This window comes from Archocentrus centrarchus, chromosome 23 (assembly GCF_007364275.1).
Source record: "Archocentrus centrarchus isolate MPI-CPG fArcCen1 chromosome 23, fArcCen1, whole genome shotgun sequence".
In the NCBI taxonomy this organism is placed as follows: domain Eukaryota; kingdom Metazoa; phylum Chordata; class Actinopteri; order Cichliformes; family Cichlidae; genus Archocentrus; species Archocentrus centrarchus.
This window is the reverse complement of record NC_044368.1, coordinates 11,354,363-11,382,074: the sequence shown is the minus strand read 5'-3', so window position 1 is coordinate 11,382,074 and position 27,712 is coordinate 11,354,363. Positions and strand designations below refer to the sequence as shown.

The following is a 27,712-nucleotide window of genomic DNA, read 5'->3' as shown; positions in this document are numbered from 1 at the left end:
TACTACAAGGATTTTTGGTTGTGGGCCTGCTTGCTGCATCCATTGTCTCCTCTGTTGTGTGACGAGAGTGCAAATCATACTTTTAATGAGTGGCTTCCTCTCGGTATACGAGGATGTTTTGGACTGTATTTGAAAATGTGGACACTGACTATCAGTCTTCTTAAAGAACTAATTCCTAGATCACTGAAACGTCACAAGGGAACACAAACTAATAACATTTTCTACTGAAGCAAGAGATAAAAATTAGAACCGGTGTGGACTGAAGGATGTTGCTCTAAATAAAGATTGAAATATTTAAAAAGGAAACTTTAATATGATCACCTGATATCCTCACCTCTGTTTAACACTTATTTCTAGTATTTTCTCCTGCTTTTTTGTTCCTGATTACTTACCTGCTGATTAGGAAGAGAGCTTATAGCTTAATCCATATCTGATTCAGAAATGAATCTTTTTATTGCTGCAAAGGGGTTTGTTTTGTTTGTATGAAAAATATATGGCTTAAATATGCACTGGATGAAATCAGCTCATCAACAGAGTAAAAATGAGTAGAACCAAACTGCCAGAGAGCAGCCAGAAGACAATAAGCTCTTTTAATTAAATATGAAGCACAGACATTGCTACGTTGTTTTCACCCAACATTTTAATCAATGTGTCACAGTTGTTCTGCCCTCCAAAGCACTGTCATATTTATATATTGCGGAGCGGAGTGAAGTCTACCATGTCCGTGGTTTTTCAGTCTTGTCTTGCTCAGCTCGACCCCTCCCCCAACCCCCACATCAAATACATTAAAAATCAGTGAGTACTGAAGTATGTTTTTTCAATAATTTTCTTCACTTGTTGATGCAGATTGTGACACTCTGCTGCAAAAGGGTATGCAATATGTTACTGCAGTGTGACTCATCTTTTAAATAAACAGTGTCTCAGATGAGGCTATTACAGTTGTCCACCTCTTGAAAATCAAGTTGTTTTTTTTTTTTTTTTAAATATGTATAGTACGTACACATAGTGTGCTAGTTGCTGTTTTGATGCATATGATGTCTCTGTTGTAATAATGCTTCTTGGCAATAAATCTTATACTGTTAGGAAGCCTGTTTACTTCCCCTTAAATGGTGCCACATTTGTAAGGATAATGTATTTGTGGGTTGTGCAGCAGAGTTGAGGATGTGGGTTGCGCCCATGAAAACTTGCCACATTTTCTTTTCCAGTTCCAAACAGCTTATTCTGCTGTTGACTCATGCTTTGAGCATCTGATAATCAGACTTGTCATCATTCGAGGTAATCTCAATGCAGAGAGATATCAAGATGAGATTCGACAACCAGTGGCAATCCCATATCTCTGCAGTCTGGGACCGAATTTTGACAATGCTCACCCTCACAGAGTGGGGTTTATCAGAGACTACCTCCAGAATTTGGGAGTGGAGAGGATGAAATGGCCTGCCTGCAGTCCTGACCTCAACCCCATTAAACACTTCTGGGATCAGCTTGGGCGTGCTGCACCAGCGTGACCAACACAACCACATTGACTGACATGCGACAGATGCTGGTCGAATAATTGGATACCATCCCACAGCAGTGCGTGACCAAGCTGGTGACCAGCATGAGGAGGATGTGCCAGGCCATTGTGTCTGTGTGTGGTTCTTCCACATGCTACTGAGGCCCCTGTTTGTTAAATGAATAAATTGTTAAATTGCCAATATGTCTTGTTTATTCAGACTTCAAGTCAACAGCAGAATAAGCTGTTTGGCATTGGCAGAGAAGCTTTGGCAAGTTTTTAATGGGTGCAACTTACATCCTTAACTCTGCTGCTCAACCTGCAAATGCATTTTCCTTAGAAATGTGGCACCATTTAAGGGGAAATAGACAAGCTGTCCAGGAGTATAAGATTTATTGTCAAGAAGCATTGTTCCAACAAAGAAACATTCAACCAAATGTCCTTACTTTTTGTGATAAGTTTAAAAGCAACATTTTTTTAACTGTATATTTAAAGTGAAAATAATTCCCCAGGTGATTGTTGTCAGCCTGATTTTGGCTCATGAATCACATAGGTCTCAATTAGACTGCAGTAAGGCCAGTGCAAAATAGAAAAAATTAAATAAATTAAAAAGTTTACCTTTTAGTGTAAAGAAGCACAAGTGCATTCAGAAAATGTTCAATTAGCCATCTATTTACAACAGATGATGAAGTCTGAGTTATCTTAGTAAAAATAAGCAACATGAAAAGTATGTCTCACTTTTTCCAAAGAATTTGGAAAAAAAATGCATTAGTAAAGCTCCTTGACTTCGCTATCTTAGATCAGTGTGAACTAGAAGCCTGTGACGAATGTCAGTAAAAATGCCATCAAACTGACAATAATTGAAGAACTCTGGCTCAGATAAAAGTAACAGTTTAGACAACCAGCAAGGCCATTGCAAAAAAAACCCCCAAACAAACAAAAAAAACCCAACTTAAATGTTTACCTTCCTTTCAGTGTAAAGAAGCACATATAAGGTAATGCCCAAAAACCTGTTTTCCTTTGCTGGATAACTGGCGTATTTATGCAGTAATACTGGCTCATGCTATAAACTGCTTAAACTGCTTAAACTAAATACCATACCTTTTGCTGTGGATGTGTTAGGTATCTGTTCTGATCCATTATTCAAAAATATCTATCTCCCCGTTCAAGATAGCAGGCAGACCAGCCGATGTCATTGCTGATGCATATGCTTTGCTAAAATGTCCATTAATCTTCGCTCTTTTGATATATTCACTGCTGTTTGGAATATTTCTTAAAAGAGAAATAAAAAAAAAAAAAGGCATTTATTGTTTATAGAATAAATACACCTAGTGTTTTTACATTTCAGAACATGTTGGGGACACAGCAAGGACACAGACAAGTAAAAAGGGTTTCAGTGAACACTCAGGCATACTCTCCTTTCCTCTGTCAACAAGATAGCCTTCAAAAGATTGACTAGATGCAGCCCCTCCAGGTGGGAACTCCTGCTGGTTAGCAAGAGTTCAGCGCTGAGAGAGTAGTTGTGGCTGAAGCTCTGTCAGAACTTGTGAAGGTTATTGAAGTTTCTGGAACACAATCAATACCGGGTGTATACAGAACCCTTTTCTTTGACGGCCAAGGACACTTTGGGCTTTGACTTCAAACTAGCAGCAAGGGATATCAGTCAATGTTTTGTGACAAGACACTAGCCAAGGGATTTAGTGGGAGACAGCCGATTTCAATAAAGACTTAAAAAGAGAAACAAAGTGTTGAGATTTTTCTCTCGGCTGCTTTAAGATTGCTTAATAAGAAGAGAAACGTGGAAACAAGGAGGGAAAATGAAGTGATATTTATTCCTTTGATTTTAGCCAATTGACTGCTTAGTTTACACAATGACAAGTGCTCACCTGCAAAGCTCTGAATGATGCTTCCTTAATTGAACTGATTCTTGGGCTGTTAGGGCCCTAATGGACAGAATGGAAGATGACTGTACACATACTCCAAGCATAAACAGTGACATCAGGACATTTCAGTTAGGAAGAAATACACAAGAGTGCTGGAAATGAATGAACAAAGGCCAGCTTCCATTAAACTTCCCTCCTTTTTAATTTAACTTTGTACTCAGCACATTGGAACGATTTATTTTGGGATCAGACCCAAGCCACTGAAGCACCACACATGTTGGTTGAAAAGTTCTGCTAAAATGTTTTTGTCACCCCTCAGATAATTTGGATGTTCACCCACTCATGTATACAAACATCCACACCAGCTGACAGGAAGTTGAGGACTTAGTCTTATTATTTGTCACGAAGAACCATTACTCAAAGCCCACCTTTTTCTGTTCCATAATTTTCCCATGAATCCAATTTTTTTATTTTTTTTTTTAGGGAATTCAAGCTGGTTCCTTATTCCATCATCTCGCTCACCTTTTATTGAAAGTCAAAGTGAAAGTCCACTGAACTAATATAGTTAGGATCAAGCTAAACTCATAGCAAGATGATGCTGTAATATTTATTTGGCTGATTTTTAACTTGAGCTGTTTAAACAAAGAGGATGTGCAAAGATGTGGTGTGTGTGTGTGAATGGTTGTCTCTGTGTTAACCCTGTAACGGATTGGCATTATGCCCCCCCTACACCCTTAGCTTAATAAGAGGTTAGGTAAATACATGAATGAAGGTTGCCATTTGAAATGGGCTTTGGGGCCATCACTAATAATACCTTAATTAATGTCTCGGGAGTTTTTGCATTGCTGTGATGCTCAGTGGGCAGCCACTGAGTAAGTTCTTTGATTTGGCAGTAGCCGTGATGCTGCTGAGCATTCCTGAGCTGACTCTGAAGGACTTGTACTTTAACTGCATTTGCCTTGCCTTTTATTTCCCTGTTGTCTCCTAGTTGCTCACTGTTTTTTACATGATTCCATCTATCTCTGTCTCTGGATAATTATCCTAATCTTCTGCAAATCTGTATTTATTGCTGTTCCTGTTTTAAATGCACTTCCACCATTGTGAGCTATATTACAGTTCCTTATTTTCAGTTTTTCTTTGTTGTATGCTTCACAGATGAGCTGTTTGGTAAAACATGTGTGACAATAAGAGAATCTGTGCCTGCAGTAATAGTAGTTTTAATTGGATTTCAGTTTCTTGACCTGAAGGGTAAGACGGAGGACGGAAAAACCGACTATAAGGCTGACATGGTCATAGGATGGAGACAAGTACAATATATCCAGGTCTTAGGAGTAGTTTAGCAAATTTGGAGGAGGGATTACTTTTTGGTATTAAAATAAATATGAGAGATGAATTTAGATTTATCAGGGTCGTTATCTCTGAACAAGATGAAATGCTTCAGTACAATGCTGCTCCATATAAGTGCAGTTACAGCACATTAAACTTTATTAGTGGGGAGACAGAATACAGGCCAAAACTGTCACCACCTGTAACATTGCTAATGAACCAACATTTGATAGATTAGTAGCAGCCTATGATTAATGTTTGTGCCATCCTCACACACTCAGTTAGATAGGACTGTAGGTTTGCATGCATGAATGCTATATTTGGAATAGTCAGTGCTAAGCAACTAGGTTGTGCCTTGTTTGTGTGGAACAGACTAGGGGCAGCATGGCATGGGTGACTGTAGTTTGCTGTTTTTCTTGATAATTAGTTTTCACATTGCAGAGTAAGTATAATATAGATTTAGTCCATATCACACAACTGAGTTGTACCACAAATGAAAGACAAATTTTCACTAGCATGGCTTTGCAGCAAAGTAACTTTGTAAGGAGCAGTCCAACGCTTATTGAAGCATCTCCATAATGGATAAAGAAATAATTTGAATATTTGAGGAAATGTTAAGAACTTTTGCGAGTTAACAAGTCTATAAGGATGGTTTGCTGCTTATTGGAGGGAGATTGGTGAGATATGTGACCGGAGGACTGTGCCCTTGCCAGTGTGAGTCAGATTCCTTAAGCAGAGGTGAGGAAACCAACCGTCTTTGTAAACTTCACTTAAATGTGTTAACTCAGCAAATACTAACTAGTTAAGTACTTGTATTCTCTATGGGTCTTTCTCTTCATTTTCTTTATCTCCCTTTTCTGATTAGCATTCTGTTCAGTTTTCACTCCCACCTATAAGCCTTTGCTCTTTCTATTTTCCACAGCTCTTTTGCACTGTTATCTCCCCTTCTTTTCTTCTTTGGTTCAGTGTTGCTTTCCGCCTCCCATCCCTCTCTGCCTCTATCTTTTTCTCTGTCCTAACAGTCCAGTTAATTGCCTCCAAAGTTCACTCTGTCTCTGGGCTAATGCAATTTAAGTAGGGTCGGAGCCCCTTCATCAGCCCAGCACTGGCATTTCATTAAGTCTACTTGGGTGTTAGCTTGCAAGCAAGTCAGGGTTTCGCTCCATCAGCTCATCATTAGTAATTAATACACTGATAGGATTAGCTGCAGCATGAGGCTAGTGGCAAGTGGTCGCTCTGTTGTTGTCAATTGGAGAGAGAGCGTGTGTAATATGGTCTCCAGCTCTGTATGTGATCAGGGAAAGTGTGTTAGCGAGTACAAGTACCATGTGTATTTAAATGAGTGTTTGTGACCAAGAGCCATGATTCCAGTTTTATTTAATTTATATGTTTTAAGTTGTTTAAAAAAAATACTTTTGAGTCCCCTTTAGCTTGAAAAGTTTTTTTTTTTTTAATATTCCAATAAAGGGCTAAATTTACTTAAGTTTGACAAAAGATTTTACCCAAGATACCTCAATTATATTTCCATGAATGTGTACTTGAATTAATATGAATTTTAGCGAGTTAAGGCTTTCCCATGCTTGATGGGAGGGGTGCTCTCCGCAGTGTTAATTACATCATTATGGTTGGGATGGATCTCCATCTGCTCAGCCATTACTCCTGTCCCATTCTGGGCTGACCCACACTGTGTCTCAGAATTAGACACACACGGGCTAAATGGCCTTTCTAAATTATGAAGCTATTAGATATGGGAGTCTATTTTAGAACATATGTATTCACACAGAGAGAGGAATGAAGAAGGGTGAGAGAGAAAGGCAAAGACGAGGTAGAGAGAGCAATAGAGAAAATATAGAAATGTGAGAAATGAGAGATGACGCCCTAAGAGATTTTGAAAAATGAGACAATGAAAGAAAGAGAGGGAATGTGCAGATAGAATGATAAAGGAGAGGAAGTGAACTTTTTCTGTCTGGCCAGTGTTTCAATGTGCTTGTTCTGTACTATTGTTAGAAATTGATAAGATTTTTATGAAGCATGATAAGACATTGATGGATCTCACCATGGATCATGCAGACAGATCAGAGAAATAGATGACAAGAATTTTTACAGTAGTCATCAATTGCACCCAGCCGTGTCATTGGCTGTCTTCTGTCCAGAGTTTGGGTTTCCTGTTGTTCTTCTGGATTTGCGATGCATGTTAATACTCAAGAAAAAAAAAAATCCTCCACAGCTGCCCCAAGAGCTGTCAAGAAATCAAAGGAAAAAACAATAACAATCAAAGTTATGTTGCTTTTTGCAAAATTTTACTTTAAAGTTCTTTGGTGAGCAGCAGTGCTAGAGAGTACCAGTCCAAATTATCCAAACATTAAAATCTCAGCAAAGGAAGCCTACTATGTGTTTGCAGTCATTTTTCATAACCTATTTAGCTTTATTTTGCAATAAGCTCCACAAAGATTATTGGATGGCAATGTGGCTATTTCTTTTCTCCTGTTATCTATAAGTACACCTGCTGTACAAAGACCTTAGGATAAAAAGAAAGGTCTTACATGAATAATCTGACAAGAGAACAGAGCAGGAGGGTCAAGCTAAAAGGATATGATGTGAGTCCTAAGTAAGCCTAAGCACCCCTGAGTTTGCATAATTGTGATATAGCTGTGCATTTTTTTTTTTCAAATTTCATATTTTTTTCTTGTTCTGTGAAGTTAAGAAATAAGCCCTAGAAAGAGATGTTACATGCACACAGTTAGTACTTTTTTTTTTCTTTACAGTTGAGAAAGTTTAAAAAAAAAAAGAAAGTAAAGTTAAATTGACCATCAAAGCCAGCAGTGCACTTTGAGCTTTGGAACAAAATATAAACTCAGTTCCAGAAAACTTGTGATCTTGTGTGCAATGTAAATAAAAACAGAATGCAATGATTTGCAGATCTCATAAACCCTGGGAACATCTGGGAACTGAGACCAGTTGCTGGACATTGGGGAGAGGAATGTTGTCCCGTTCTAGGATTCTAGCTGCCCTGAGTCCTAGGTCTTCTTTGTTGTATTTTTCATGATGCACCAAATGGTTTCAGTTGGTAAAAAAGTCTGGACTACAGGCATGTCAGTTCAGCAACCAGACTCTCCTGTGAGTTGTAATAGATGCAGTGTGAGGTTTACCATTGTCTTGCCATTTGGCTTCTTCTTTGCATGTTGAAGCTTTAACCTGCATTTGTGGATGGCACAGTGAACTGTGTTACAGATAATGATTTCTGGAAGTGTTCCTGAGCCCATGCAGCGATTTCCATGCCTGGTTTTTAATGCAGTGCTGCCTGAGGCCCTTAAGATTAGATTTCTCTATATTCTCGGAACTTTTTGATGAGATTATGTATTGTAAATTATGATCTATTCAAAGTCTTCACAATTTTATGATGAACATTATTCTGAAATTGTACCACAATTTGTAATTTTTGCATTTTGGTGAATCTCTGCCCTTCATTACTTCAGACAAACTCTTCCTCTCTAAGATGCTATTTTTATACCCAATCATTTTATGACTTGTTGCCACTTAACATAATTATATTCAAAATGTTCCTACAGTTGTTTGCTTTTTGGTACCACTTGCTTTTCCAGTCTTTTTTTGCCATCTCTCAACTTTTTTTGAGACGTGTTGCTGCCATCAAATTTGAAATTAGCTAATTTTTCGCTCTACATTTTCTTAGTTTAAGCATTTGATGTGTTCTGTGGGTTTTACCGTGATTATGAGATTTGCAAATAATTGCATTCTGTTTTTATTTACATTTTACACAGTGTCTAAATTGTTTGGGAATTGGGTTTGTAATTTGGATTTTGTTGCATGTTTCGGTCATGAAGGCACGCTGATTAAATGTGTTGTGTAAAGGAAGCACATAATCACAAATCACATACTTCTGTCACTGGCTGGGTCACTGAATGTACCAAACTGAACAAGTGTCATAATAAACTCAACATCTTGTACTGATCGTATGTGAAGCATTAGCAGGTATTTAGGCTGCATTTAATATGTGTTTAGATTGACCTGAACATATGTCATCTACATTAGGGACAATTTTTACTTCTTAAGAATAGTTTCTTCAGCTTTTTTATATTTTAACCTATTGTTCTTTGTGTTCCTTAGGTTCTGCTCATGGAGTATTTGGATGTGAAGAACAGCCGCAGTGCCACTGAGCCTTCGGCTCAGCTCTCCTATGCGAGCACTGGCAGTGAGTTTGCTGCCTTTTTTGCAAAGAAAAAACCACACCGTGCCAAGCAGTCGCTCTTCAAGTAAGGATCACACCATTTACTATAATGTTTGTATTAATTCAAGAAAAAAAAAAAGACAAGCCAGTAAAGAAAAGCATGTACATCCCAAAAATAACAGAGCAGAAGCAACAGCAGAGCCTAATGATCTATGTAGCTTAAAATCTGTTGAATTATAGTACACAGTGAGACCAGCAGTGTGTTTCTTCCTATTAGCAGTGCACTGAAGATAACAAAAGAGAGGATGATGCCATAGAGCTCTTAGCAATTTTTTTTTGTTTACTCCATATATATGAAAAATATTATCAAATTGGCAGATTTGTTTCAGCACCAGATCAGTTATCACGGTGAGTGTGTCCAAACTTTTGTCTGGTACTGTATATGTATCTCAGTATTGTGCAAATATGTTGTGTGCCCCCTTGTTGAACCTTTTGTCTTTTGTAGGTTTGAATCATCATCCCATGCCATCAGCATGAGTGCCTACCTGAGAGAACAGAGGCGAGAGCTCTACAGCAAGAGTGGAGAATTACAAGGTGAGGAGAGGGATTGATGGATGAACTAAGCAGTTTAAAGCAGCGACAACAGATTCCCTAATGCAGACAAGGGACAGATTAAAATGAAAATCTGAACTCTTGAACCTACATCTGGTGTCTCTGTTATGCTGTGGTAGGCATTTTCATGGAAATTTTTGGTACCCTTGTCACCTTAGAGAGAATGGTCGCTGGGAATCGGTACATATTTGTTCTGAGTGATTGCCCTTGTTCTGTGATGGAAACATTTCTAAACTGACTGAGGGAACAATGACAATGGATTGATGAGTATCAAGTTAATAAGTCATATGCTACGGCTTCAGCAGTCATAAGTTCTCACCTTAATTGAACACCTGACATGGTAGACAAAGCTCTTCACCATAATGGTCAGAGCTTTAACACCTTAGCACACTTAATTTTATTTTCCTTTGGGTTGCCAACCATTTTGAGGTATAATGGATAAGTGTGGATTGATGGCAAGAGGAAAAGAGGAAAAAGATATGACAGGGCCAGATTGTGTGAAAAGTATTGACAGAATTGCAAAGGGGGGATATGGCAGAGAAAGGTGAATAAGTTGGATGGGATTGGGGTAATAATAGAGTAGCATGAACACAGAGACAAGGTCGAGGTCATGTAAATGGATGAAAAGAAGGAGGGAGGTTATGGGCTGAGAAAAAAAATAAGCTGTTGAAAATGTTGAGATAGATGAGATTACTGAAAAAAAAAAAAATAATGGATTGTTGCAGTTAGTAGAGATATTATAAAGAGGTGGACCTTGCTTTGAATGGGAACACGGTAGAAGCAGATTGAGGGAGGTGAGGGATATTAGGTCATGTTTGGCTAAGATGGAGGTGTCTGCAGTGGAAGGACCCCTTCAGATGGCGATGGAGAAAGTTTGGTAAGATAAAGAGGAGGAATGATAGCATTAGAGATGTGACTACAGTCCTGTGAAGATCCGAAGGACATGCTGCACCTCGAGAAGTTGCATTTAAGAAAAAGGGAAAGGCAGACAACATGAGTGTGAAGAGCGGAATGGCGATAGAGAGATTGACGAGATGCACTGAGCAGGGTGACTTTGCAGAATCCGCCTACAGGGAGAGGCCTTGAAAACCTCTCACTCACACTTTCACACACGCACAAAATAGCACAGTGAGTGAGCTACACAGCCAGACCCTGGAGAGTCTAAACTGTTGTGTTGGCCTAACTTCTCTCTTCTCTCTCTCTTTCCTCTCCTCCTCCTCTCTCTCCCTGGCTCTGCTCTTCTGCCTGTGACCTTGAGGTTTCAATCAGCAATGCCTGACAGCACTGTTTGCTGCTGTCAGTTGCTAAGCCTTTTTTCACAGCAAGCTCCTTGTTGACATGGTACAGATAAAGTAGAAAAGGTAATTTGAAAAGACTACTTGATAAAAAGTGCAACAGAGATCCTCTGGCATTGTCTGCACAACTTCTTATGACTATCAGGAGTAAACTGTATAAATAATGTAGAATTGATTAGGCTAGTCTTCATATATAGCTTAAGGCTGGCATTACAATGCAGGCTGTGCTTCTTTTCTTGACAAGAAATGTCACTCATACTGCATTGAGTCTGTAAATATATGCAAAATGTACTGCCCCAGCTCCCCACTGCTACAAAACGAACAGCACTGATTAACTGTCGATGAAGGAAAACCCCAAATGGTCTTCACATAACGGCTCATTTTTTTTCTTCTTCCATCTGTCGGTGCCTCAGAAAGAAGGTGGAAAAATATTTTTTTTTTGACTGACTGAATGCCTCAAGGGTTTATAAGAAGATGAGATTTCTGTGAGCTTTCATTTCACCTGTCACAATGCGTCGCACCGACCACAAGCCCAGGCCGAGGCCTGAATGGCTGAAAAGAGAATGAAGGAGTAAGAAATCATTTAGAAAGTGAAATAAGTCAGCTGTGATGGAGGGAGCGGAAAGATGGATGAAGGAGGAGGAAGGTTAAAAGTCATTGTTTTCATCAGGGTCTAGCGAAGAAGCCATTAAGAGATTTCTGAAGGAAGAAATTAGAAAAATATGTATTGAGACAGTGTGGAAAGGACTTTTTCTCTCTCTCTCTTCAAATTAAACTTACCATAGGGAAGGAGGGAGAGGAAAAGGGTTAGAAATGAGAGATTGAGTTGATTAATTCTTCTAGCTCTGGGATTACTCAACACTTAAAGCTTAGTCATGTGTGTCTTTCTGTCTCTCTGCTTGGAGTTTCCTAAACTCCTTTTTTTTTTCCCCTCAACGGTCGGCTTCAAGTCAATATAGTTATTAACTCAAATGTTCACCAACAGAGTCTTGGAAATAAGAGTTTGATTGTTCATTTTAAATCCAGCTATGCACCGTTAACAAATGCATAAAAATGGTAATGCACAAACTTCACAACTTTCGATACTTCAGAATTTTGCACTTTCTGGTGATACTTTCTGGAGATTGCCACCACGGGATTTCAAGACCAACAGTAACCAATAACCAATAAGTGTTTTCGTCTTTTTAAACTTACTTCTTTTACTAGACAAATTAATTTTATGTATTTATTTTACATGCATGTATAAGCTACAAAGCAAAAGTTTAATTTCAGGTACAAATTATTCTTAACCTACAGTACTGAAAGAGTGCATGCTTTTTTTTTTTTTTTATTAAATAAAAATCTAGCTGAATTAGCTTCTTCTCTGTCCTTAATGCTTCAGAGTTTAGCGAATTCTTTGACACATAGATAATTAGGCTGAACTGTTACCAGCAATTAGTGTCACAATTAAAAGCACAGAGGAGTGACAGACAAAAATCAGCATTCACGACAGGATTTTTAAGTTTGTGTTGGATTTATTTATTTTCGAAGCCGAACTCTCTATTTGGTGAGGTCTCGCTATTTTGGGGCAACGTGAAAGAAGTGTGGCTCAGTGGAGCCTTTCGGAGCACGGTGACCTGACTGTCTTCTGTGTGGCCTCATTTGTTCTGCCTCCATGAAAGGCCTCAAGGACATCCGAGCTGCTTCTTGATAATGTGGAAACTTATTGTGTTCCCTTAGGGTAGAAGAGAAAAACACAGTGGAAGAATGAAGTTCTACTGCTGAGTGGGTTTATATTTTACACTTTTTACTTGTGTATCCTGGAAAATAATTTCTGCTCTAAACAGTGTTTCCAGAGTAAAGTTAACAATAATTTAAGCTTCTGTTGTAATCATCTTAATGCCGCTGATATATTGGGCACCCCTGATACTTTGTATGTGATCACATCAATGTAAGAGACATTTGTTTGGGGTAGGGTTGTCAGAAATTGACCAAAAATCAAACTGAATCATTAATTTACAAAAGATATATTCGTAAACATACATTGCTAATGGTTAAGTTAGCTAATGTATGTTTTTAATCTTTTTTTTTAATCAAAATTTTAAAATAATTTTAACCTTTTCTTAATAAAATAAAGACCTTTTAAAAAATATGATAGCTAAATAAGTTTAACAGTGAAAAACTGCTCTTGGCAAATATTATGACTCATTGTGTTCAGGTGTTGAAGTGATATGCCTCCACTTATGTACCCCAGTTACAATAGGCTAAATAATTCACTGTGCTCTCTCTATCTCTCTCTCCTCCTCTCCCTCTCTCTTTCCTCTGCACTTGCAGCACGGTATCTTAAGTTTGAAGTAGTGAGAGCTGCCCCTACACCACACTGCTGTTCCTACAGTGCCACACAGTGTATGCTGCCCCCAGAAGCAACTTTGCTGGTGGAAACCAAGCTGTGGATTCCATGTAGCTTAGAACACAGATTTTTTTTTTTTTTTTTTTAAAAAGTAAATTTAATTATTATAATTGAATTCAGAGTATTCGTTGGCAGCACTACTCTGGGGTGATGTGATAGATGAATGGCTGGTGTGTAGACCCCAAGTGTGCAAATGCATTGAGCAGGAAGTCAGACTGGTCAGAAGTTCTGGAGAATGCCATTCCCCTACTTTCTTCACACATTTTCTGACTCTCTCCTTTGATTGTTCTTATCAGTTAAGGCTGAAATTTGTAAAAGTGGAAAAAAAGAAACCAAAACACACACACACTTGCTGTGAGAGGTTATGGTATTTGTTGCATTGTTGTACACTTTCCCACATCTTATGTAAGTAAAGATTAGTGTGAGCAGCGGTATTAATGTAGAGTGTGTAATGGTTTTGTAACTTATCCACATTCACATATCTCTAATGGGTTTGAAATTAATCTGCTCTGTCTGTAATTTATGTCTCTTGAGTGTTGTATGCACACGCGTATTTCATTACACACATGCGCACAGCTACACAGGCACTTGGTCACATGCCCCTCATACACATACAAACACACTGGGAGACTTAATTGCTTGCTTTCTCATCTCGAACGGTTCAATTAATCCAATGCTTCATTTAAAGACTCTATTACAGCTCCATATGTAGCCACATCTGGAATATGTGATCAGAACGCATGTATGTATATGAGACTGCCAGTTAGAGTTTGTACATTGTGTACATATATACACCAAATCCTCAGCTGTCTGTCTAAATGTGTATATACTGTGTGTGGGTATGCTGCTATCCTTTGCAAAGCACTACTTCACAATCAAAGAACCTCATCCAGATTCAATCACATTTCCTATGAATAAATGATGAAAATAGCAATTTTCTAGCCATAGATGTGCCACCATTCCCTCATATTCCTCTGCTTATCTCACAGCCACGAGATGTTTACACCCTCCTCCTTTAGTTTTTTATTGCCTCTTTGTTGTGTGAAAGCATCAGAGTATGCCAGTGGTCATCTGGGAGGTGAAGTGTGAATATATCCCAATAACTACTGCAGCCTTGCAACACACCATAATGCATTTACAGTCTTTTTAAAAAATTTATTTCTCTCCGTGCCATAACCTCTCATTGTGTTCTGTACTATATTGCCTTGCCCCGGGGCCTGTTTGAAGCGACAGTCTCCCCTGTCCACAAAGCCTGCCTATCACCACACATTTGCCCCAGATGCGCACATAAGCAAACATACACATTTTAAACTTATCAATTTCCCTGTAGGTGTGTGCACATAGTCCCATTCCCAACTCTCTAACCTTTGACCTCCCCCGCCTCTCCTTGGATGCATTCATAATCAACTCGGTTCCAAACCTATTTCACACATTCCCGATTTCCCTTTTGATATTCAAATAGACTTGTTCACAGTGTGTCTGGCAAAGAAAACAGTCTGGTCGAGTCTACCCACACAAGCATTGTAGTTACAAACAGCTCTCCTTCTTGCCCACTCTTAATACCCAATGCTCAGTCTGAAGTACATAAAAAAAAAAAAAAAAAAAAAGCCTATGTTGTATTAGGGGTTTCTTGTTTGTGCATAATAGCATCATATTCCCAGGAAAGGAAGGAAAGGTGGTAGAGAGTGAGGTGATAGAAGTGGTGTTCCTTGTCAAGCTGATTTGTACACCCCAAAGGGGAGGGGGAAGAGGTGCAAATGGAAAAATGTCTAGTGGGAGACATGGGTGTGGAGGTGATGCTGGGTGGGATATTAGGGGTGGGGCTGGCAGGTGTTGTAAGCCACGTGTGTGCCTCTGAATTTCTTGTTCAAATTTTGAGAAATCTTGCGGTGTTCAACATGAAGCCTGTTTAATTTTGTTTACCTTGAACGTGTAGTTACTCAGATATTCAACTCTCAAATGATGTTAGTTATGACAGCCTGTATTATGCTTAGGGCAAGGTTAGTTTTCAAAATCACTCGGAGCTTTTTGAAGGGTGATGGAGTCATTAGAGGAGGCTGAGACTACCTCCAAAAAACAGTTTACAATAATATTATAATATTGCACTTTTTTTATATTACAGTAGCTCCTTATGAAAACTAATTAATGTTTTTGAGGTGTAACCTAACACTGAGGCAAATGAACATGACACTACACTTTAGTCAGTTTTTCATAGGTCGTACTTGAAAAGGTCCTTAAATCAATTTTTATTGTAGAATCACTGGCTTGTCTTCTTAATTATTCTTTTTCCAGTCATTTGCTGTCCTCATTTGTTGGCCAAATTCAAGGATAATGGTGGTTCACTTATCTTGCAGAGTGATCAATACTTGACTTCCACTGACCTTGCAGTTATAATTTATCATGTTCATTAATGGAATCTTAGATAGAATTGAACTTTGTCTGTGAAAAACTCAATAAATGTTACACGATTGTGATGCTGGAATGTTAAACATATTTGCTTAGATACTGTTGATGATGATTTTTTTTTTTTTTTTTCTTTTTGGTACATTGATGCTCTCACACAATTTCAGATTTCATGGTAATCTTTCTTTTTTGATATTACATTTCTCTAGTTGTTTGCTACTTTTAATATAAAAATTAATGGCATACTGTACTTGAATGACCGTAACCAAGTTGAAGTTATGTACACCCTTTTTCTTCAAGGCCAGATCTTTATTAATCATCCTGTGAGATGCAGTTTTTCTTTTTAAAGATAAAATCCAAGGTACCATTATTAACAAGAGCCCATGTCTGTGGAAGGTTGTGCTCCTCATCGAAAAAAAAAAAATATTGAGCAGATCTGCATATTGCAGGCACCATCCCTATTGCTGCAGATGTCTTAGCTTACAGTAGTTATTTTAAATGTTTTTGGACTCATCATGTTCAATTTGGCTGTACACAGATATCAGTGAAGTTGATGATAATAGTTAGAATACACACGCATCCCTACATCCATTTTCTACTGCTTATCCAGTCTGGATCCCTGACGCACGTGCACACATACATACATAAATATGTGCTGGATTCTCATCTCCTGTTGGACCAGTAATTGAATTACAATAGTTCTGTTGCTGAAATTGGAGTGGAGCGCAGAAACAGTGTGGAAAATGATTGCGGCTTATAACAATAATATTGGGTTTTTACTATAGTGTACCTTACCAAACCTCTGATTATGATAGTGATGGACAGCAGCACGATAATGGAAAACACATTTCAGGCAGTTATTTATCATATCTGCTGAAACAGAATTGATCCAAGTATCCTGCGTATTGCACTCTGTGTCACTTCATTTAGTTTTGGCTTTCCACTTCTAGACAAAATAGGAATCACAGATTATTTAAACACTAGCCAACAGCACCTGCTGGAATAAATCTCAGTAAAAGCACAACAGAAAAACTAAATGACAGCCAAATTGAATCCTGTATTCACAGAACTTGGACCAGAAAGACTGCTTTCATGTCTCATTCAGTTGTCCCATGTAAGTGATGACTGCCATGAAACTAAAATAGTGATCACATGGCGGCAACTCATTACATCTAGGCATGTAGACATGGTCAAGACAACCTGCTGGAGTTCAAACTGAGCATCAGAATGGGGAAGAAAGGCAATTTAAGTCATTCTGAATTTGGCGTGGTTCTTGGTGCCAAACTCTCTGATCTGGGTATTTCAGAAACTGCTGGGTTACAGCCAAGGTATGGAGAAGAGCTTGAAGCAAATGGGTTCCAACAACAGAAGATCATACCAGGTGCTGCTCCTGTCGGTTAACAACAGGAAACCAAGGATACAAATCGCATGGACACACTAAGACTGGATAAAAGAAGATTGGAAAAATGTTGCCTGGGCTTATGAGTCTTGATATTTACTTGAATATTCAGATGGTAGGGTCAGAATTCGGTGCAAACAACATGAAAGTATAGATCCATTTTGCCATGTATCAGTGGTTCAGTTTGGTGGTGATGGTAGTGTAATTGTGTGGGGATATTTTCTTGGCCCACTTTAGGCAAAGTATCCAGTAGTACCCTTTGAGCTTCATATACCAACCTACCTGAATACTGTTGCTGGCCATGTCATCCCTTTATGACTACAGTGTACCCATCTTCTGGTACTTGCTTGCAGGAGGAAGTTGGTACCAGAAGATGTGGAGTACTTAAATGTACTCCATAATCAAGAATACAGAAATGGGAAATTTGCATCATGTATGTGCAACCAACAAATCTGCAGCAACTGTGTGATGCTATCATGTCAATATGGACCTAAATCTCTGAGGAATGTTTCCAGCACCATATTGAGTCAGTTATGAAGGCAAAAAGGAGTGCAACCATGTACTATCAAGCTTTAACTAATGAAGCAGGCAGTGATTCTGTGTATGTAAGCTACAACAAAGTGCAGCATATTGTCAAATTATGTATCCAAAAGACCAATGCAATAGTACTCATGGTGACCTGCAAAAAGCACTCTGGAAGAGTGTTAAGAACACACCACATAGCCCAAAGCAAACATCATGCACTGGGCCTGCCTTTCAGCCCACAGGACCCAAAGCATCTGCTACTAATATCCTGTCGCCATACAACACAGGTCAGCCCCAGAGGTCCCACGTCCACACCCCATTGGGTGGTGTTTTGGTGGCATAAAACAGACGCCAAACACTATGACAAGGAGGAATATATATATATATATATATATATATATATATATATAAATAAAAATATGTACCTTCTCGTCACGGTGTGCATTAAAAAAAAACTATTTAAATAACCGTCGAGATAAAATACTTCTAGAACTGGAGATCTTTAGACCCACAAACTGTCTGGATGGCACATGCATAATTAAAAAATTAAATCCAGGAGAAAATGGAATCTGGAGGAAATGTAATGACAGGGGGTGTAGAGGACAACAGAGAGAATGGAACAAGGTTGTAATAGTTTACACAGTTCAGACATTTAATCAGAGAGAAAGTGCTTGGTGTATTTTCCTATCCTAGGGCTAATTTTAATCAGCATTGGTCTTGCCATTATTTGGGGCCTTGACTGTCGCCTCTGTGTTTACTTTTAATCTCACACTTGCTGATTGGAGAAGGTGGAGAGAAGAACAAATGAAAAATGGACAGAGGGGGGGATGGGAAGACTGAATGGAAGGTTGGAAGAAGGGCTTGTTGGACCTTAGCTATACTTGTAGGCAGACAGGTAAATACACAGCTCTTGCAGTCACAGCATGCAACAGATTCTTCTAGTAAAGAATAGGATACACCGAGTGCTGCCTAATTCCCTGCTGGGCCCAAAGAGCCAATGACATTTGCTTTTCTGGCCAGTTAGTTCTCTCAGGTCTTTAAACATGCATACATACACTTATGTGCATCTTGCTGTTCTGCAAAGAACATCTGTTACACAAATGTCTGCCCTTAAAGAGGAATCTCTTCTCAGTCTCTCTAAGGTTTCAACCATTTTTTTTCCTCTTGAAAGGTTTGCTGGGACAGATGGTTTTGTATTGTGGGTGTACAGATTGTAAAACTCTCTGAGACAACTATGTTATATTGGGGTTATATATAAAATTGACTTTTATAGACAAAAGCACTTTGGGTAAAAGCATGATATAAATGCACTCCATTTACCATCTCCATTTGGATTTGGCAGTGTAGTGACTGGGGTATGTGGCATGTCCAGTTCCATATGGAGAAAAAAAAATCCTGTTTTGTATATCCTACACGTTTGCTGTTGGAGTGAATTTTTTTTTCTCCCCTTTTTCTTTTCCAAATGGGATATGGTATTATCCTCACTTCCCTAAGAGATGAGCACTGCTGTTTTGTAAGTGATCAGTGGTACAAAAGTATCACCAAAGATAAACACTACATAAAATCTGGCTACAATTTGCACGGGCTCATCAAAATTGGACAATGGAAAATTTAAAAAATATTGCCTGGTCTGATGAGGCTTGATTTCTACTGCGACATTCAGATGGTAGGGCCAGGATTTGAAAAATAAAAGCATGAATTCGTTCTGCCTTAGATTGATAGTTCAGGCTGGTGATGGTGGTGTAATGGTGTGGGGGATCTTTTCTTGGCACACTTTGGACTCTTATCATTTAAACACCACAGCCTACCTGAGTGTTGTTTCTGACCATGTCCGTCCCTTTATGAGCACTATGTACCAGTGTTCTTATGGGTACTTCAAAAACAAGCATACCTCCAATCATAACCATAAAGACAAACTCATTAAATAATGTTAAAAATAGGATTAAATAGAGGATAAAAGAGAGATTATTATTTGAGTGCTTTTTTTGGGGGGGGGGTATCTAATCTTGTACTTGTAAGGTCTACCTAACTGACAGGCTGCTGAGTGTATTTGTGTTCTGTTTATTTCAATATGTTGTTCTGTAAAATATTGTGCCCAACTTAAAGTTGTAGGTCAGAAGCATTTTTTAAAATGTGATTTCTTCTTGCACTTAGTTGCATTAATGGTGAATATAGTGTCTGAACTACAGACGCTCATGAGGCTTTTAGTATCAGACTAAAAATGGTTATTTAGGTTTCATTGTGTTTTGCAAAGAAAAATGTTTTAAATGCATTTTAACAAATGAATAGAAACTGAAAATCTAAAATATGTAACTAGAGCTTTACCTAATCTACGCAGAATCAGTTTTCTTCCAACACTGCTGCCATGAGTTGGCAGATTTAAACTGCAATGCCACGGGTTAAGTTAAAGACAAACTACATACAATCTAAACAATTAATATTAATTCTGCTACTGGAGGGAATTTTTGTTTTACCACAACTGACAGATGTGAATTCATTAAAATCAAGACCAGGGAGACACATTATGTGGCACAGTGACACTTTTAATAATTAATCCAGCTCAATTTACACCTGAATTTATTTATACTATAATTTATTTATTCTCAGCTGTGGGGTGGATTTGGTCTTCTGGTTGGCGGAACAGCAAATACCATGCCATCAAATTAATTTTAATAATAGAAAACTCTCATTAAGACCCAATCAGACATGAAGACAGTCTGAGTGGAATGGGATGCCCAGAATTGACCAGAGAGTCATACATTATTGAATCTGGAACCAATCTTATTAGAATAGCGGGTTTCAGTTTAGTGAATATGCAGCTGACTGCCAGTTTGATTTCTTTGCAAGCATGTACAAAAATTTAAATATATATGATTTGTACATGGGGTATATTACCTGAATTGATCACTCCAAAAATAATTTTCATAGTGTAACGGCGACAGACAAATGAGGCCATTAAGGGGGAAAATTGGATTATCCTATACATTCCTTTCTATTTGCACAATTTAGCTTGCAATGTGCAGTGCTGGCTAACTGCACAGATTAGGGACCTCAATCAAAGGAAGAGCACTGCCTCACTCTACTTATGTATAGGGCAGTGATTACTTTTACTACTACTACTACTAGCAATTACTGTGGAAGTGCAGATATTGAAGAATTCACCGGTGAGGCTGCACATTTGATATTTACTTACGCATTCAAGAAATTTGACCAGATCTGTTTGCACGTTTGTATTTTTGAACTTGCTTAATGAGTACACTCAGTTGTTTTTAGTTGTGAGTTTACGCTGTATGTGCTAAAGGAGTGTGTGAGTCGATTATGTGAGTCACCTCTCTTCCCTCCTGCCAGTTTAAATCAGAATCTAGTGAGAGCAATTGTAGATGTCTTTGATTGTCTTGATTTGACCTTTTGGTAAGACGCAGACAAACTGAGATGGGTTCAGCTGTGATCACAGTTGTGTGTTTGGAGGTAAAAATCAGGTAATACTTTTTTTCAAATTTCATATTTAGGCCCGAGCCGACGAAGTCTCGGCGAGGAGCCTATTGGAATCACTATACAACATACCCCAAAATGCGCAAAAATCCCCACGGTCGCATGGGACGCGGTCGCAAGTGACCCCTGACCTCATAGGGACGTGGGTCAGGTCGAGATGTTTCCGAAAAGGTATGCTTCGGGGTGAACTTCTCATCAAAAAAGTCAATTGGACCCATGCCCTATTTTTCACGCTGCATCCGTGACCACCACCCCAATGTCAAGATCACGTCACTATGGAGAAACCACAACCTTGTCACACGTATTGCGCAATCACGCACGCACTCTTTCTGCACTTTGCCTGCCATTTTTTTTTTCGCTCACCTTGTATTTGAGACATCTTCTCCTACAGCATTTGACCCACTATCACCAAAATGGCTCAGCATCATCTACAGACATAGGGCATCTAAAGTTATCAAAGGTTTTGTATTCTTTTCAACGGTCTTGTCACACTAGGCCCCATGAAGTTGGCCTTCGTTTTACGAAAATTTCCCGTCCTCTTTCCTGCCATCAGTCGCACATGCTTTGCCCGATCTTTCCCAAAATGGAATCAGTTATGAACAGACTTACACGGAGTCCATAAATGGAGAAACAATGGCGATTGCTGCAATAGCGCCCCCTACAGAACAAAATGAAAATTTGTATGGAGGTCCCTGAAATTAGTTTCTCTGACAGGCATGAAAATTTTTTCAACATTCTTCAGATACTTCTCATCAAAAAAGTCAATTGGACCCATGCCCTATTTTTCACGCTGCATCCGTGACCACCACCCCAATGTCAAGATCACGTCGCTATGGAGAAACCACAACCTTGTCACACATATTGCGCAATCACTCACGCACTCTTTCTGCACTTTGCCTGCCATTTCTTTTCTCTTATGTACTGCACAAGACTTAATTTACATTCATGGATTCAGGGCAACAACTGCACTAGTGCGCTGTACAGATGGAACCAAAGCATTACATGGCGAGAATCACATTTAGGTTCTCTGAAATGCATGAAAAAAGGTAGAAAACTTCGAAACAGACAAACAGATAGAATCAACAGTGTTATCATGTCCATCCTTGCCAAGATTTTCCACTTTTGCCAGTGGGGATTACATTTGGCAGAAGCAGTGGCACACTGCTTGAAAGTGGGATCTCAGGTGGCTTGCTGGTTGGTTGCAAGCTGTTCGCAGGGCAGGTGTTTTGCAGGGAAGGCGGTTCGCATGTGGAAGGAGCAGCGGCTCTCAAGCAGGTCACGGGGGGTTCGCGGGGGCTCACAGGTGGCGAGGGCCTTTAATCGCCGCTTGCGGCTTTAATTCAAATTGAAATTTGTAGCTCTCATTGTAAATGGATGTTGTCACAAAAGCACATCAGTTGTAGAATTGATTTAAAATGTATGCTAATAAACTATGTACCTACTTCATGCAAAAATTAGCAATATGGGCAAATTTACCATTATCTTAATTATCAAAACATGATAATACATGTATATATGTGGTGATCACTTTCCACTTCAAAAATCCTTAAATTCTCTTCAGCCTTTCTGAATTGATACCTGTGGCATCTCAAAATGAGAATTTTAAGACAGTACATTTTATGGCCAGAACATGGCAAGAAAACCAGTAAGAGAAAGCACAAAAACAATAATTGAAGGTGCATTACAGGAGAAAAAAAAGTTGATAAAATATCAAGGTGCTTCGCTACAGTGAGCCCAAAAAACATATGAAATATACACTCACCAAACATCTTATCAGGTATACCTAGTACCAGGTCTAACTTGTAGATAATCCTCCATTTTGAGCCATGATATGACCAAGATTTACAAAATAGAATTAATTTACTGTTCAGTGTCACCCAAAAGTAACGAATGATTCAATAAACACAGCCGGAAAGTGTTTACAAAAGTCAGGACAGAAAGCTGTTTAAACATAGACCTCTATAGATCCAGAACTATGTGCAACCACAGTTATTGCCATCTGGTAGCCTCCAGATGTAATGCTGGTTTAAGGTATCTAGTGATGCTTCTGCACTGGCAACGGTTTGAACTTCAGCAGGTCATCTTGACCATGTCTGCACGTGTGTCTGTTTTTTTCCTCCCTTTCCTTGAACTAGTTAAAACTTGGCAGGTGGTCACTGGGTAAGTGCAATATAAAGTTTGAGCTTGTTTGGATCAGTGGTGGTCTAATTTTTTGGGCCATCGCACAGGTCAAGTCACAAACCTCTGTAACATCCTGAGTACAGATAACACAATTTATAGAAAAACCTCCACTTTAGGGCTGCAACGATTCATCGATTAACTCGATTAAATCGATTCTAAAAAATTATCGACACAAATTTACTGTGTCGATGCTTCGTTTAAACTCTGCAGTGCTCAGCTGTCTCGGTGTAAGCGGCGCTCCTCACTAGAATTAGTGCTCCGTCGTCTTTTTGTGGGTTTATTGGTGGCTGGCAAACCAACATAGAACTGCAATACCGCCACCTACTGGACTGGAATGTGAATCACGCGCGCACACACACACACACACAGATTCTAAAAAGCTCTCCGTCGCTGCGATGGATTTCCTTTCACACAGAGTGGATCATCGCTAGAGTTGCCACCTGTCTCGTAAAATACAGAACCCCGTATGTTACGGGACTCCGCGGAATACGGCTCCGTAACATGCGGGGTTCCGTACTTTACCGGACGGGTGGCAACTATCGCTGACATGCATTTCCACGCCTCCACTGCTCTCTGTGTGTTGTGCTCGCTGACAATTTCAGCTGTTATTTTTGTCTTTACTTCAGCTGTAGCTACCAGGACTGGTTTGCTAGAGCGCGGGCCATTAGCACTAGCGATGGTTCGGTACCAGAAGGCCCGCCCCCCAGGACCGGGAGGCTCCGTCAAAATTTTTTTTTTTAATCCCTTATTAGTGACTAAATATAGACCTGCAGTAGAAACGTATTTTTGAGAATGCTTGTGAATACAAAGCATTACAACATTACTCACACATGCACCATGGCTCCCACAGCCACTAGTTTTTCAAAACACTCATAGCAGGCAGCGGTTTGAACTGCGCAAGCGCAAAGAGACGGTGAGCTCAAGTAGTGCAAAAGGAAACGTTTTTCCAGCGTCCAAAACAGCAGCTTTTTCTTTTAGTAACCACCATTAAAATCTTTACTGGGAAACAGCTGGAGGTCCTTCATCAAGCACCTGATCAGCAAGTGTTAAGGTGAAGAAAAGAGAACTTTGTAGCTGCTCCATCCACCGCTGTTTGTTCACACGGCGAAAAACTGCAGTACGGAAGTTAAAATATGCAGATAAACTGTTAATAAAAAAAGTATTTCTTATCCGATTACTCGATTAATCGATGGAATAATCGATAGAATACTCGATTACTAAAATAATCGTTTTATGCAGCCCTACTCCACTTAGCATGACATCTACCTTTTGTAAATGGGAACATATTTGTGACAGAAGGCAATCAAAACTCTTAAGTCGTAAAAGTTGGGGTCCAGTGTTTTAATTTGATAGTACATGCACAAACAGATAACCACAGAGTTCTAAGCATTTGGACAAATTACCTTGTTTTGTGCACTCCCTTTTTCCATGTAGGTGCACAAATTCACACTTGTGGACACAAAACAGTTTGGAAACTGCTTGTAAATTAGGGATTATTGCCTGTTTTTCTTTTGCCTGTCTTTCTTAGATTTCCTCATCTCACCCTTTCCTGCAAACTTGCAGATGCATACAGAAACGCGCTGGTCTCATGGGACACAGAAGTGTGTTAAAGAAGGCATCACACGTTCATTCTTTCCCTGCCTAAATCTGGGCATGGCTGGAATTCATCACAGGATCTAAACCATTTCTCATCAAACCCAGGAAAGTGTAGCTAATGCAATTTCACTAAGTCACTGCCTGACTTGATTAGATGTGGGCTGGAGAGTGCATGGTAAGACACCACAGGGGTCTGGATTGTTGTCACTGTGTGAATGTATTTGAGCATATTGTGTCTATGTAATTTCAGCTGAGCCGTTTGCTTGAGAGTATGTGACACTACACACCTTACAATTGTGTTTGTGAGCTTAAAACAGTTGCATGATATATGTATGCATAACAGTATCAGGATTTGTCTCTTTGTACTGTCTGTAATTTCTGGGTTTCTTTATGGATAGCTTGGTGTCATGTCTGCTTAGGTGTATGTGTTGCAGACTGAGCAGTGACCCTCTAGGGGGATTTCAGGCAGATTTGGCCACATTAGAATGTGTCACTTCTTCCTTTCCAGTTTTCACTTGCCATCCGACTGAGCACCGTGCCTCTTCCACACACATCCCTCTCACTAATCTCAGATCAGACCGCACACCAAGGGACACAAATGCACATAGATATGCACGCATATACAATCACACAAGGCTTGACAAACAAAATCATACTTTTACACATTATGTGGAGAGAGAACTGGCAGCAGTTCGGTGGCACCCTGACCTGAAACCGGAGCCACCCTGTCACGTCTAGACAACTCTGAAAAATTCCATGCATATTAATGCCCTCCTGTTTAATATTCATCAGTGCTATGCCCTGTTGGCAGCTGGTCCCAGACCCCATGGATCAATGAGGTCTCTTCCTCGCTCCTTTGTCTGACACGGATGCAGATGTTTAGAGCATGAAATTAAATTGGTCACTGTCATTGGGAATACATACGTGTTAGTCTATTTGTGTGTGTTTGGATTTGTGCATTTTGTGCGCTTGTTTGTTTGTAGCTGCCAGTTAGCCATGAGTCTGCAACATGTTGATGTTATTCATGGGAACTTAAGTGTTTGTAAGTTGATGACGAAGAAACAAAAGTTTAGCCAGTTTTTTCCACATTGGTGATCAGTGAGTGTGAGAGAGGAGAGAAAAAGATAGAGAATATGATGGAACAAGGAGGATGAGCAAGAGAGTGCGTTGGCGGCAGCTTTGTTTAGGAGCCTGTAATTGAGTCTTAATTGAATTGGCACCAAAGGACGGATGAATGGATAGAGAGATGGAGAAAGACAGAGTTTGAGTGAATTGGACCTCATCTTTGTCTCCACTTAGCAACACGAATGTGGGCTTACCGTGCAGGCAAATTTCATGGCAACAGATCAGGATCAGAAACCGTTGGGTTACATAACGTAATCCCTGGTTCTTTGATAACAGAGTGAGGTGTTTCACTATGGGAATCGCCTTGGCGTGACCAACTACGGAAGCTCCAATGACACCACGTCTGTCTGCGACAGACCTGCCAAGCCGTGCTCAGGGCCCCGCCCCTCCTACTATCACGGCTGACCAGCTCCTCCCTACTCATTCTAAGCAGATTTCTTTCCGTGCCCAAGCAAGGAGGGAAGTGATGGTGAAACACCTCACTCTGTTATCAAAGAACCAGGGATTACGTTATGTAACCCAACGTTCTTTTTCTAACTTCGTTCGGTGTTTCACTATGGGAGATATAGCCCACTCCCGGATTGCGCCAGCCCTCCCGAAGCTGTGCTCCAGTGCTGCCCAGGATCTCAGCTCAGACCTGAGGCACTAGACTCCAGGACTGCCTGAGCCAGGGATGACTGAGCGACATCCAGTCTATAAAACCGCACAAATGTGTGTGGTGTAGCCCAACTCGCTGCTGCACAGATATCCTGGACTGACACCCCTCTGAACAAAGCCCAGGATGTAGCCATGCCCCTAGTAGAATGAGCTCGAAGCCCCGATGGGGGCTGAGTACTCTTACAGCTATAGGCTAGAGTTATAGCCTCTACAATCCAATGAGACAGCCTCTGGCGGGACAAAGGCCTGCCCTTGTGGGGGTGGGCCCAGGAAACAAACAGCTGATCAGATTTCCTGAACCCAGCTGTTCTGTCCACATATGACCCCAAGGCCCGCACAGGGCACAATGTGTTAAGCCTGCGCTCCTCTACAGAGGAAAAAGGCGGGGGGTGAAATGCCAGCAGTTCTACTGTGGGGCACCTGTATGATGACTCTATCACCTTAGGGACAAAGGCTGGGTTTGGCCTCAGGCATGCTTTAGTAAGACCAGGGGCCAACTGTAAACAAGAGGGGTGAATGGACAAAGCCTGTAACTCACTAACTCGCTTGGCTGTAGTTAGAGCCAGCAGCAGAGCGGTTTTAAGTGAGAGAAATTTCAACCCTACAGCCTCGATTGGCTCGAAGGGGTGGTAGGAGAGTGCATCCAAAACCAGTGATAAATCCCATAATGGGACCAGTGGCCTTGAGACTGGGAGCTTACGGCGTGCCCCCTTCATGAAGCGACACACAAGAGGGTGCTGACCAATAGGTTTATCACCCAATCCCACATGGCAGGCTGAAATAGCTGCCAAATAGACCTTTATTGTGGAAAAAGCTTTCCCTCCGTCCAGCAAATCCTGAAGAAAACACAGCAACTCCACCACAGAGCACTGAAAAGGGATAACCTGCCTTTCATAGCACCATTCTTCAAAAACACGCCATTTACAACTGTAAAGAGAGCGTGTGGAGGAAGCTCTTGCATTCTGAATGGTGTCAATAACCTTCAGAGGCAGACCCGCAGCATTCAAATTCGACCTTTCACGGGCCAGGCCCACAGAGCCACCCGGTCTGGGTGAGGATGATATATCTCCCCTCGCGCCTGAGACAGAAGGTCCCGGCGGATGGGGAGCGGCCACGGTTCGCCCGCCAGGAGCTGAATTATTTCTGCTAAC

General features: G+C 40.1%; 1 protein-coding gene across 3 annotated transcripts in view; it reads left to right on the top strand.

The window, feature by feature from the left end:
* Positions 1-27,712, top strand: part of exoc4 (exocyst complex component 4) — a 140,828-nt gene that overhangs the window by 21,742 nt on the left and 91,374 nt on the right. For all 3 annotated transcript variants that reach the window (XM_030719819.1, XM_030719818.1, XM_030719817.1), the window contains exons 9-10: positions 8,827-8,972; positions 9,393-9,481. In XM_030719819.1, coding sequence (XP_030575679.1) covers positions 8,827-8,972; positions 9,393-9,481 — 235 coding nt within the window. The remainder of the gene's footprint in view (positions 1-8,826; positions 8,973-9,392; positions 9,482-27,712) is intronic.